Source organism: Aulostomus chinensis, chromosome 22 (assembly GCF_037954235.1).
Source record: "Aulostomus chinensis isolate RoL2024-O1b breed Wild chromosome 22, RoL_Achi_v1.0, whole genome shotgun sequence".
NCBI classification, from domain to species: Eukaryota; Metazoa; Chordata; class Actinopteri; order Syngnathiformes; family Aulostomidae; genus Aulostomus; species Aulostomus chinensis.
In genome coordinates this window covers 12,978,284-12,991,413 of record NC_141341.1, presented here as the reverse complement: position 1 = coordinate 12,991,413, position 13,130 = coordinate 12,978,284, and the positions used below count along the sequence as shown (strand labels likewise).

Here is a 13,130-nt window from a genome sequence, read left to right as displayed (position 1 = left end):
AATGTTTTATTCAACATTCCAACTTTTACAGACTAAAAACCTACATGCATGTTTTCCTTTAAACTAATTAATTTACACCACTTACACTTCAATAAAACACGCAGCTGAAAGGCAAGGGCCAGACAACAACGCCACACACTGGTAGCAGCAGCACCAACTTCCTGGCTCTAGGTAAACAAGACACAGTACGAATTTCAAAATAAAATTCAAAATAAGAAATAGTTTCCAAAAACAAAGTTTATCAGTGAATAGTGACTGAGTAAAAATAATTTTAGCACGTCCCTCCACATGCAGGAATAGAACAACACACAACCTTTACTTTCATCATCAGGGTTTTCTTCAATTCTTACCCACCTACTTTTATCTCAAGTTATTTCAGGTAACAGGGCAACTTCTTTTGTTTCATTTTTGACCTCAAGGTAATATTTATTGTATTTAGTTTTACAAGCTGTACGTTAATCCAAGTTTTAATTAATAAACATTTCCTGATTAACCAGAGTGGGAACAATTTATAATTTGTGGCCAGTGTTTCTCTTGTGTCAGAACAAACATGTAAGAGTTTTTCATACTGAAGCCAAATGTGAGCAGAATATATGAGAAATACATGATTCACGTCAGCTCATGTTTAATTCACAAGCAAACATTTTCAAACCTGTGGCAGAAAAAGGAATTGTCTGATAATTCGATATGTTTACTTGCTTCAATGAAGACCCAGAGATTGAGGTGTGCAGCTGTAAAACATCCGTGACGTAGTGTGAAAGCCATTGTGTTACATTTGCTTACTACATTGAATGCTGTTTGATTATCAGGAAACCTTTGCATTTTGTTTATGAATAAGTTTAATTTCACTTAAACCGGAAATTTAGCAAAGTTTCTTAGCAAGGAACCGGAAGTAGAGCAAGTTCATCGTGCAAAGAAAAGCTTTATTAGAAATATGCCAACAAACATGGGAAGAAGATGATTCCCACAGCTGCAGTGCACATCAACAACTGATTCAGAATATGAACTTAATCAAAGTATGGTTGGAATTCATGAATAAATTCAGACATGTCAGACATATCCTTTGCAATACTGGTCCATATTCCTGGGGTGGGCTGGGTGTGTGGGATGACATCTTGCACGCTGAAGTAGTGGCCATCTTGGTGCAGGCAGCCTCTCTTCGAGGTAAGCTGAGACACTGTAAGCAGAGACAACAGTAGGCGTCAACATTATTTGGAATACATAAACTACATTTATGCTTATCCATGAACACATACTCAGCTGGAATATTGTTTTTATTCAAAAAAATAAGTGAGTATGTAGTGTTGTGCTAATATGTCTTTCTCTTTTTCAACACTGCAGTCGTTGTTGTCTGTTCTGGGACTCACTGTTTGTTTCCTTCAGTCAGAGGATGCACTTCCTGTCACGTGATGCTGAAGGTTCAAAGCTGTCCATCCATCAGACACAGCAGGTAAAACATCTCCACATCCAGTTCTGGTAGGAGCACAGCTCAGTTTACTGTAACAAACCAAAAAAAAAAAAAAAAAAAGTTTGGTGTGAAATTTTTAAAGCTTATGATTCTTTTAAAAAAGAGCCCAGCAGGTAGTGCTCACTTACCTCTCAGGAAGGTGGGAAGCTCTTCCCTGGTAATCTTGGCATGTCGGTCCAGTCCTCCTCCATGACTCTGAGGCAGCTCTTGTTGAATGAACCATCTCCATGTCTTCCAACCAGCTTCGGGGACATCTGGAATCCTCCTCATTCTTTGCCTTTACTCCACGGGGCGTCGATGCTCTGCCACCATTTTACCTCTTGATTTTCCTCTGCTTTTTTTTGATAAATTGTTCTCCCGGTGTACAGGATATCTGTGGCATTGCTGCACCTGCCTTCCCTGCTCTCAGCACCCTGCAGATTTCCCCTTGTCTGACTTTGACCCTGGACTCTTTTCATATCAGACCATTGAGTGTAACTACTCAGCACAAATGCATTTGAGACAAAAACGTCAATCCTCTGCGTTGGGTCTGACGCAGCAGCGAAACACAGCCGTGATTCGACGAAAGGTCTTGTAAATTCTTCTGAAAACGGAAATGCGAGTGGATTTTTGCATTCCATTTGAAGATGAGGTGCCGTTATTGTCATCTTTTAACCGGGCATGATTGTCTTCTTCATTCAACTGGGGGTCAATGTCTTCATCTGGTAACCAGGAGTCGTGGTCTTTATCTGAAGACCAGGAGTCGATTCCTTCATTTAAAGACCAGGAGTTGTGGTCCTCATGATTTCCCTCTGAAGATGAGGAGCCTTTGTCTTCATCTTTGAAGCGGATTTTGTTTTCCTCAACTGAGGACTGTGAGTCCGTATCTTCATCGGATGAACAGGACTCATCGTCCTCATCGGACGACCAGGAGTCATTGTCATCATCGGATGACCAGGAGTCATCGTCCTCATCGGATGACCAGCAGTCATTGTCTTCATCTGAAGACCAGCCGTCGTCGTCTTCATCTGAAGACCAGCAGTCGTCGTCTTCATTTGAAGACCAGCAGTCGTCGTCTTCATCTGAAGACCAGCAGTCGTCGTCCTCATCTGAAGACCAGCAGTCGTTCTCTTCTTCTGAAGACTGGGAGTTGTTTTCCTCGTGTGCTCCAGCCGAAGATGAGGAGTTTTTGTCATCATCTTTAAACCAGAATTGGTTTTCCACAACTGAGGGCCGTGAGTTGTTCCCTTCATCTGAGGACCAGGAGTCACTGTATTTGTTTGCAGACCAGGAGTCCTTTTCCTCATCTTGGTTGTCAGCAACAGAGGGTTGTTTGCTCACGTTGACCCCCAAATCCAGTGAAGGTTTGCAGGTTGCAGAGATGTGGACATCATCTCCTGTCCCGTCCTTTACTCTGCAGATGTCCATCATGTGGTGAGCATTGGTCGTATAAGAGCTTGTGCGAGCGTATTTGGTCAGATGGGTCAAATTAAAAAAGGGGTGTTGCAGAGCTTGACGGGGTGTGAGTCTTCGATCCCCTTCCATTTGCAGAAGCCCCTTTAAAAGGTCAACAAAGACCTTCCTGTCCTCAAATTCCGCTACCTCTCCTTCTGGGTGGATGTAGACCAAATCATCCAGCGAGCTGGGAAGGTCAAAGGAGGCCTGCCTCTTCTTAGGCTCCACACCGTTGGCTGTAGCATATTCGTGTGGAGTCTTCAGCCTCCACTTTGTTCCGGTAACCGTGTCCACCTCGTCGAAAAAGTCGTGGGTATAAACCCCATCCCTCAATTGGTGGTCCTCAGGCTGGCCCAGCACCTTGATCAAGCACCTCATGGACTGGTAGGTACAGTCCACCGGGAAGAGGTTGTCTGCCAGATAGAGGAAACCCAGGAAACAGCCAAGCCCCCAGACATCAATGGCCTCATTGAATGGGAGACCGAGGGTGACTTCTGGTGCCCTGAATCCACCTGGCTGAATAAATAATCCCACTTCAACTGATGACAGTGGAATGGCCTCCCCAAAGTCAATTAATTTGACCTTGAGGGGCTGGTCGTACTGACTGACCAGCATGACATTGTCCGGCTTGATGTCTGTGTGAAGGATGCGGAGACGCTTCAGGGCGTCCAGGGCTATGAGCAGCTGCTGCGCAATGGGCCGAATTTCGCAAAGAGAGAGGGGGGTCCAGCCTCGCTGTTGAAGGAGATTGTAGAAGTCCGTGTCCAGCATCTCGAAGACCAGGCAGATGTGTCCCCTAAAACTGAATCTTTCGTGGAAGCGGATAACATTGGCGTGGGTGGGGTCCAGGTCACCAATCCTCTGCAGCATCTTTATTTCCATCTCCAAGTCTTTCAGGAACTTGTTGTTGTGCTTCAGAATCTTCACTGCCACAGTCTGCATTTTGGTGAGGTTTAGGCATTTGGCCACTTTCCCAAAGCAGCCCTCACCTATGAACTCCAGGATCTGGTAGAAGGCAGAGCTGCTGTGGATGGTTTGTCCCACCTGGATCTCTGGTGTGGAGAGAGAACACGTTCAATCAGCTTCACACAAAGACACTCTAGAATTTCAACTTTGTGCGTCACCAAATAAAGCCTTTAAAAAACAAACATTGGTCATAAAATCTGAACTCCACTGTCCAAGATTTATCCTGTTTGTTTCACTCAGGGGTGGGCAACCATGTGCCATGGAGCGCCGTGTGTATGCAGGTTTTCCTTCCAACCCAACACTTTAACAGGTGATTCCACTGATTAACACACCTTCAGCCACAGAAGAGTGTTAATCAGTGGAATCACTCTTTAAAGTTTTGTGCCACATGGTGGCCCACCCGTGGTTTAACTTGTACAGAAGTGAGCCAGAGCCACTGTGGCAGTTTATTTGAAACATTGAAGAGAGTTAAGGCATGTTTTCATGAAACTCAGCATCTCTCCCTCTTACCTGAAGTGTCCGGGTTGATCCATGAAGACATTCTCAAAGTTGAATCAAGGCCAGAAATGAAAGCTCAAATCTGATTCTTGATAATTTCCTCAAACAACGTGGAGTTTCTCTCGAAGTCTCTAAGTTTTGGATGCACAAGTCACTGAGATTCTGCCTCAACACAATCGAGTCTTGAAACAGGATGATTTAAAACTGTGAACTTGCTTATATACTGTGACAGTTCTGACAGGAATGGTAGGGGTGTTACCCCCGGCAACCGGCTATGATCTTGTGAAAAGGGGCGGGGCCAACCATTAATGATCAATCACCATCATGGATCATTTTCGGAATTCTCGCCAAAAGTGAGGAGCTCTGGGAAATGGAACTGCCACAACATTAACACATACAAATAGGACATATGTTGACATACGTGTGCTGTCCGTGTCAACACAAATTAAAGGGCAAAGGGGTTTTCTTTCAATACTTTTTATTGACTCATATTTTTGGAAAAATACATTTAAAAACTATTCAGATCTCTAAAACATGTAGGATAGCCTGGTCCGTCTAAGCTTTTCAACATGATCAATAAAAAAAATCAAAGCGATTTCTGAAAATATGTTTATTGATGTCAGCAAAAATACACAAAATAGATCCTTAGCAAGGCTGGAAGGATTCTACTGCTGAGGGAGCAGAAGTTATTCAGCTTTAATTCAGTTGTGAAAATAGATGGACTGAAGTTACCACAACCCTGCTGTGTCACTCTATCTTCATAAAATCCTATTGAACTGATAGTACAGGAACACATTCTTCTATTGTCTAACATACATTTCTCCAAAATATTGTTGTAAGATGGTCAGTATCAAACTAGATCATCTTTCTTCTCGCTGGAGGCTTGATGGGAATCTTAACCCCATTTTGTTTTTACCATTGCATACAAAACTGACATTATTTCAAAGCATGCCTATGTACATTGTATTTTTTTTAAAAGGATGTAAACATATTTTTGCATACTGTAGCTTGTTCATTTGTCCAAAGTACACTGATAAAACAGAGACTGGAGACCTGATCTGTTGCATCTTTAAAAAAAAAAACAAGGTTCATCCGCGTATAGTGGGTTACAACGGTCTTTACTGAACACAGCATTCACTTTACATGCACTCTGCTTCCGTGCCGTCTCCGTCTGCTCCCTTCTCCAAGCTTTACCTTGACCGTGTAACGCTGACAACTGCGGGTCGCTCTCTGCTGGCCTCTAAGGTACTGCACATAAAAACGGCAGGACTATTAACTCTTGGCAGATAATGTAATCCACAACTTCTATAATGTAAATATGTAAATAACTGTAAATATATAATTAACACAAATTATGATCCACTATACCACATGATCATTGAAAACTAAAGGAGCTGAAGGGCTCCTGCATGGATCCAGGAGCTCACATGATTGGACAGCTCTTCATTCTGGTTCCACTCTGAAGAAAATAAAGTAAACAAAATTAATATGTGATGCAAAAAAAAAAACTTTCAATCAAAACACCTTGATTTTTAAATAAAGAAAATGAAAAACAAGTAGTTCTGAATGTAGTCATGTATTCTGTTGGTTAGGGCCCACCTTGCGAGGTGTGCTGACGCTGAACACATAGGTTTGTGGCAGTAGACCCTCAGAGACGCCGCCGCTGCGGAAGGAGCGGGAAGCTGAAGACACCGAGCAGTTGCTGGATTTGTCTGATGGAAGTCCGCAGGAGCCGCACACCACCGTTCAGCTCCGCAGGTTATACTCACTGTCCCCACAGGTGCTGTGGGCCACCTGCTGAGCCACAGACGCACCGTTATTGTGCATTAGCATAAGTTTGATGACTGCAATACTGAAATGATCATTCGAGGGTCCATCGGAGAAGGCTTGGGCCCTCTAGCCCCTCCTCACATACCACCTGACCTTAACATCGTTCTCTAATGGCTGATTTTTTTCATTTTTGTGCAGTCCATCTTTTGTATGAATGCTGTATATCTGCCATTCCTATTTAGTGCTCAACGTCACTGATAATCCTCTTTCTGTGCCTCTAAATAATCATTCTTCACTGAATTATTTTGTAGAAAAATTATGCATTTCTTTCAAAGTTTTGGTTGATTTATTTTGTCAGAAAACTACACAGCAATGACACATGCAGGTTTTACAGACCGTATGACTCCATGTCCAATGTTTAATTCAACATTCCAACTTTTACAGACTAAAAACCCACATGCATGTTTTCCTTTAAACTAATTAATTTACACCACTTACACTTCTATAAAACACGCAGCTGAAAGGCAAGGGCCAGACAACAACGCCACACACTGGTAGCAGCAGCACCAACTTCCGGGCTTTAGGTAAACAAGACACAGTATGAATTTCAAAATAAAATTCAAAATAAGAAATAGTTTCCAAAAAAAAAAGTTCATCAGTGAAAAGTGACTGAGTAAAAATAATTTTAGCACGTCCCTCCACATGCAGGAATAGAACAACACACAACCTTTACTTTCATCATCAGGGTTTTCTTCAATTCTTACCCAACTACTTTTATCTCAAGTTATTTCAGGTAACAGGGCAACTTCTTTTGTTTCATTTTTGACCTCAAGATAATATTTATTATATTTAGTTTTACAAGCTGTACGTTAATACAAAGTTTTAATTAAAAAACATTTCCTGATTAACCAGAGTGGGAACAATTTATAATTTGTGGCCAGTGTTTCTCTTGTGTCAGAACAAACATGTAGGAGTTTTTCATACTGAGGCCAAATGTGAGCAGAATATATGAGAAACACATGATTCACGTCAGCTCATGTTTAATTCACAAGCAAATATTTTCAAACCTTTGGCAGAAAAAGGAATTGTCTGATAATTCTATATGTTTACTTGCTTCAATGAAGACCCAGAGATTGAGGTGTGCAGCTGTAAAACATCCGTGACGTAGTGTGAAAGCCATTGTGTTACATTTGCTTACTACATTGAATGCTGTTTTATTATCAGGAAACCTTTGCATTTTGTTTATGAATAAATTTAATTTCACTTAAAACCGGAAATTCAGCAAAGTGTCTTAGCAAGGAACTGGAAGTAGAACAAGTTCATCGTGCAAAGAAAAGCTTTATTAGAAATATGCCAACAAACATGGGAAGAAGATGATTCCCACAGCTGCAGTGCACATCAACAACTGATTCAGAATATGAATTTAATCAAAGTATGTTTGGAATTCATGAATGAATTCAGACGTATCAGACATATCCTTTGCAATACTGGTCCATATTCCTGGGGTGGGCTGGGTGTGGGATGACATCTTGCACGCTGAAGTAGTGGCCATCTTGGTGCAGGCAGCCTCTCTTCGAGGTAAGCTGAGACACTGTAAGCAGAGACAACAGGAGGCGTCAACATTATTTGGAATACATAAACTACATTTATGCTTATCCATGAACACATACTCAGCTGGAATATTGTTTTTATTCAAAAAAAAAAGTGAGTATGTAGTTTTATGCTAATATGTCTGTCTCTTTTTCAACACTGCAGTCGTTGTTGTCTGTTCTGGGACTCACTGTTTGTTTCCTTCAGTAAGAGGATGCACTTCCTGTCACGTGATGCTGAAGGTTCAAAGCCGTCCATCCATCAGACACAGCAGTTAAAACATCTCCACATCAAGTTCTGGTAGGAGCACAGCTCAGTTTACTGTAACAAACCAAAAAAAAAAAAAAAAAGGTTTGGTGTGACATTTTTAAAGCTTGTGATTCTTTTAAAAAAGAGCCCAGCAGGTAGTGCTCACTTACCTCTCAGGAAGGTGGGAAGCTCTTCCCAGGTAATCTTGGCATGTCGGTCCAGTCCTCCTCCATGACACTGAGGCAGCTCTTGTTGAAAGAACCATCTCCATGTCTTCCAACCAGCTTCGGGGACATCTGGAATCCTCCTTAGTCTTTGCCTTTACTCCATGTGGCCTCGATGCTCTGCCACCATTTTACCTCTTGATTTTCCTCTGCTTTTCTTTGATAAATTGTTCTCCCGGTGTACAGGATATCTCTGGCACTGCTGCACCTGCCTTCCCTGCTCTAAGCATCCTGCAGATTTCCTCTTGTCTGACTTTGACCCTGGACTCTTTTCACATCAGACCATTGAGTGTACCTACTCAGCACAAATGCATTTGAGACAAAAACGTCAATCCTCTGCTGTGGGTCTGACGCAGCAGCGAAACACAGCCGTGATTCGACGAAAGGTCTTGTAAATTCTTCTGAAAACGGAAATGCGAGTGGATTTTTGCATTCCATTTGAAGATGAGGTGCCGTTATCATCATCTTTTAACCGGGCATGATTGTCTTCTTCATTCAACTGGGGGTCAATGTCTTCATCTGGTAACCAGGAGTCGTGGTCTTTATCTGAAGACCAGGAGTCGATTTCTTCATTTAAAGACCAGGAGTTGTGGTCCTCATGATTTCCCTCTGAAGATGAGGAGCCTTTGTCTTCATCTTTGAAGCGGATTTTGTTTTCCTCAACTGAGGACTGTGAGTCCGTATCTTCATCGGATGAACAGGACTCATCGTCCTCATCGGACGACCAGGAGTCATTGTCATCATCGGATGACCAGGAGTCATCGTCCTCATCGGATGACCAGCAGTCATTGTCTTCATCTGAAGACCAGCCGTCGTCGTCTTCATCTGAAGACCAGCAGTCGTCGTCTTCATTTGAAGACCAGCAGTCGTCGTCTTCATCTGAAGACCAGCAGTCGTCGTCCTCATCTGAAGACCAGCAGTCGTTCTCTTCTTCTGAAGAGTGGGAGTTGTTTTCCTTCTGTGCTCCAGCCGAAGATGAGGAGCTTTTGTCATCATCTTTAAACCAGAATTGGTTTTCCACAACTGAGGGCCGTGAGTTGTTCCCTTCATCTGAGGACCAGGACTCACTGTATTTGTTTTCAGACCAGGAGTCCTTTTCCTCATCTTGGTTGTCAGCAACAGAGGGTTGTTTGCTCACGTTGACCCCCAAATCCAGTGAAGGTTTGCAGGTTGCAGAGATGTGGACATCATCTCCTGTCCCGTCCTTTACTCTGCAGATGTCCATCATGCGGTGAGCGTTGGTCATATAAGAGCTTGTGCGAGCGTATTTGGTCAGATGGGTCAAATTAAAAAAGGGGTGTTGCAGAGCTTGACGGGGTGTGAGTCTTCGATCCCCTTCCATTTGCAGAAGCCCCTTTAAAAGGTCAACAAAGACCTTCCTGTCCTCAAACTCCGCTACCTCTCCTTCTGGGTGGATGTAGACTAAATCATCCAGTGAGCTGGGAAGGTCAAAGGAGGCCTGCCTCTTCTTAGGCTCCACACCGTTGGCTGTAGCATATTCGTGTGGAGTCTTAAGCCTCCACTTTGTTCCGGTAACCGTGTCCACCTCGTCGAAAAAGTCGTGGGTATAAACCCCATCCCTCAATTGGTGGTCCTCAGGCTGGCCCAGCACCTTGATCAAGCACCTCATGGACTGGTAGGTACAGTCCACCGGGAAGAGGTTGTCTGCCAGATAGAGGAAACCCAGGAAACAGCCAAGCCCCCAGACATCAATGGCCTCATTGAATGGGAGACCGAGGGTGACTTCTGGTGCCCTGAATCCACCGGGCTGAATAAATAATCCCACTTCAACTGATGACAGTGGAATGGCCTCCCCAAAGTCAATTAATTTGACCTTGAGGGGCTGGTCGTACTGACTGACCAGCATGACATTGTCCGGCTTGATGTCTGTGTGAAGGATGCGGAGACGCTTCAGGGCGTCCAGGGCTATGAGCAGCTGCTGCGCAATGGGCCGAATTTCACAAAGAGAGAGGGGGGTCCAGCCTCGCTGTTGAAGGAGATTGTAGAAGTCCGTGTCCAGCATCTCGAAGACCAGGCAGATGTGTCCCCTAAAACTGAATCTTTCGTGGAAGCGGATAACATTGGCGTGGGTGGGGTCCAGGTTACCAATCCTCTGCAGCATCTTTATTTCCATCTCCAAGTCTTTCAGGAACTTGTTGTTGTGCTTCAGAATCTTCACTGCCACAGTCTGCATTTTGGTGAGGTTTAGGCATTTGGCCACTTTCCCAAAGCAGCCCTCACCTATGAACTCCAGGATCTGGTAGAAGGCCGAGCTGCTGTGGATGGTTTGTCCCACCTGGATCTCTGGTGTGGAGAGAGAACACGTTCAATCAGCTTTACACAAAAACACTCTAGGATTTCAACTTTGTGCGTCACCAAATAAAGCCTTTAAAGAACAAACATTGGTCATAAAATCTGAACTCTACTGTCCAAGAATTATCCTGTTTGTTTCACTCAGGGGTGGGCAACCATGTGCCATGGAGGGCCGTGTGTATGCAGGTTTTCCTTCCAACCCAACAATTTAACAGGTGATTCCACTGATTAACACACCTTCAGCCACAGAAGAGTGTTAATCAGTGGAATCTCTCGTTAAAATGTTGGGTTGGAAGGAAAACCTGCATACACCCGGCCCTCCATGGCACATGGTGGCCCACCCGTGGTTTAACTTGTACAGAAGTGAGCCAGAGCCACTGTGGCAGTTTATTTGAAACATTGAAGAGAGTTAAGGCATGTTTTCATGAAACTCAGCATCTCTCCCTCTTACCTGAAGTGTCCGGGTTGATCCATGAAGACATTCTCAAAGTTGAATCAAGGCCAGAAATGAAAGCTCAAATCTGATTCTTGATAATTTCCTCAAACAACGTGGAGTTTCTCTCTAAGTCTCTAAGTTTTGGATGCACAAGTCACTGAGATTCTGCCTCAACACAATCGAGTCTTGAAACAGGATGATTTAAAACTGTGAACTTGCTTATATACTGTGACAGTTCTGACAGGAATGGTAGGGGCGTTACCCCCGGCAACCGGCTATGATCTTGTGAAAAGGGGCGGGGCCAACCATTAATGATCAATCACCATCATGGATCATTTTCGGAATTCTCGCCAAAAGTGAGGAGCTCTGGGAAATGGAACTGCCACAACAATAACACATACAAATAGGACATATGTTGACATACGTGTGCTGTCCGTGTCAACACAAATTAAAGGGCAAAGGGGTTTTCTTTCATTACTTTTTATTGACTCATATTTTTGGAAAAATACATTTAAAAACTATTCAGATCTCTAAAACATGTAGGATAGCCTGATCCGTCTAAGCTTTTCAACATGATCAATAAAAAAAATCAAAGCGATTTCTGAAAATATGTTTATTGATGTCAGCAAAAATACACAAAATAGATCCTTAGCAAGGCTGGAAGGATTCTACTGCTGAGGGAGCAGAACTTATTCAGCTTTAATTCAGTTGTGAAAATAGATGGACTGAAGTTACCACAACCCTGCTGTGTCACTCTATCTTCATAAAATCCTATTGAACTGATAGTACAGGAACACATTCTTCTATTGTCTAACATACATTTCTCCAAAATATTGTTGTAAGATGGTCAGTATCAAACTAGATCATCTGTCTTCTAGCTGGAGGCTTGATGGGAATCTTAACCCCATTTTGTTTTTACCATTGCATACAAAACTGACATTATTTCAAAGCATGCCTATGTACATTGTATTTTTTTTAAAAAGGATGTAAACATATTTTTGCATACTGTAGCTTGTTCATTTGTCCAAAGTACACTGATAAAACAGAGACTGGAGACCTGATCTGTTGCATCTTTAAAAAAAAAAACAAGGTTCATCCGCGTATAGTGGGTTACAACGGTCTTTACTGAACACAGCATTCACTTTACATGCACTCTGCTTCCGTGCCGTCTCCGTCTGCTCCCTTCTCCAAGCTTTACCTTGACCGTGTAACGCTGACAACTGCGGGTCGCTCTCTGCTGGCCTCTAAGGTACTGCACATAAAAACGGCAGGACTATTAACTCTTGGCAGATAATGTAATCCACAACTTCTATAATGTAAATATGTAAATAACTGTAAATATATAATTAACACAAATTATGATCCACTATACCACATGATCATTGAAAATTAAAGGAGCTGAAGGGCTCCTGCATGGATCCAGGAGCTCACATGATTGGACAGCTCTTCATTCTGGTTCCACTCTGAAGAAAATAGAGAACAAAATTAATATGTGATGCAAAAAAAAAAAACTTTCAATCAAAACACCTTGATTTTTAAATAAAGAAAATGAAAAACAAGTAGTTCTGAATGTAGTCATGTATTCTGTTGGTTAGGGCCCACCTTGCGAGGTGTGCTGACGCTGAACACATAGGTTTGTGGCAGTAGACCCTCAGAGACGCCGCCGCTGCGGAATGAGCGGGAAGCTGAAGACACCGAGCAGTTGCTGGATTTGTCTGATGGAAGTCCGCAGGAGCCGCACACCACCGTTCGGCTCCGCAGGTTATACTCACTGTCCCCACAGGTGCTGTGGGCCACCTGCTGAGCCACAGACGCACCGTTATTGTGCATTAGCACAAGTTTGATGACTGCAATACTGAAATGATCATTCGAGGGTCCATCGGAGAAGGCTTGGGCCCTCTAGCCCCTCCTCACATACCACCTGACCTTCACATCGTTCTCTAATGGCTGATTTTTTTCATTTTTGTGCAGTCCATCTTTTGTATGAATGCTGTACATCTGCCATTCCTATTTAGTGCTCAACGTCACTGATAATCCTCTTTCTGTGCCTATAAAAAATCATTCTTCACTGAATTATTTTGTCGAAAAATTATGCATTTCTTTCAAAGTTTTGGTTGATTTATTTTGTCAGAAAACTACACAGCAATGACATATGCAGGTTTTACAGACCGTATGACTCCAT

At 43.0% G+C, this 13,130-nt stretch overlaps 2 protein-coding genes across 4 annotated transcripts; both read right to left on the bottom strand.

Annotated features, from left to right (window-relative positions):
- Positions 1-1,444: 1,444 nt before the first annotated feature.
- LOC147240844 (homeodomain-interacting protein kinase 1-like) lies at positions 1,445-11,129 on the bottom strand. Of its 3 annotated transcripts, none has more exons than XR_015111193.1 (3): positions 10,964-11,129; positions 8,146-10,503; positions 1,445-1,497 (listed from the first exon to the last, which is right to left on the bottom strand). XR_015111193.1 is itself a non-coding variant. In XM_086193191.1 (2 exons), the coding sequence occupies exons 1-2, from the start codon at positions 10,992-10,994 to the stop codon at positions 8,528-8,530; spliced, it is 2,007 nt and encodes a 668-aa protein (XP_086049317.1). In that variant the 5' UTR covers positions 10,995-11,129; the 3' UTR covers positions 7,689-8,527. The 3 variants fall into 3 exon arrangements, 1 of the variants encoding a protein (XP_086049317.1); XR_015111192.1 differs by lacking the exon at positions 1,445-1,497 and adding an exon at positions 7,689-8,047; XM_086193191.1 differs by lacking the exon at positions 1,445-1,497 and having other exon boundaries at positions 7,689-10,503.
- On the bottom strand, positions 1,979-4,544 carry LOC147240845 (homeodomain-interacting protein kinase 3-like). The gene is made up of 2 exons (XM_086194332.1): positions 4,379-4,544; positions 1,979-3,954 (listed from the first exon to the last, which is right to left on the bottom strand). The coding sequence occupies exons 1-2, from the start codon at positions 4,407-4,409 to the stop codon at positions 1,979-1,981; spliced, it is 2,007 nt and encodes a 668-aa protein (XP_086050458.1). The 5' UTR covers positions 4,410-4,544.
- Positions 11,130-13,130: the final 2,001 nt, after the last annotated feature.

Excerpts from the sequence above, each read along its gene's own strand:
- LOC147240844 (XM_086193191.1), bottom strand. The coding sequence starts at position 10,994 with ATGTCTTCATGGATCAACCCGGACACTTCAG. Across the intron at positions 10,504-10,963 it reads GATCAACCCGGACACTTCAG|AGATCCAGGTGGGACAAACC; the intron begins GTAAGAGGGAGA and ends TCTCCACACCAG.
- LOC147240845 (XM_086194332.1), bottom strand. The coding sequence starts at position 4,409 with ATGTCTTCATGGATCAACCCGGACACTTCAG. Across the intron at positions 3,955-4,378 it reads GATCAACCCGGACACTTCAG|AGATCCAGGTGGGACAAACC; the intron begins GTAAGAGGGAGA and ends TCTCCACACCAG.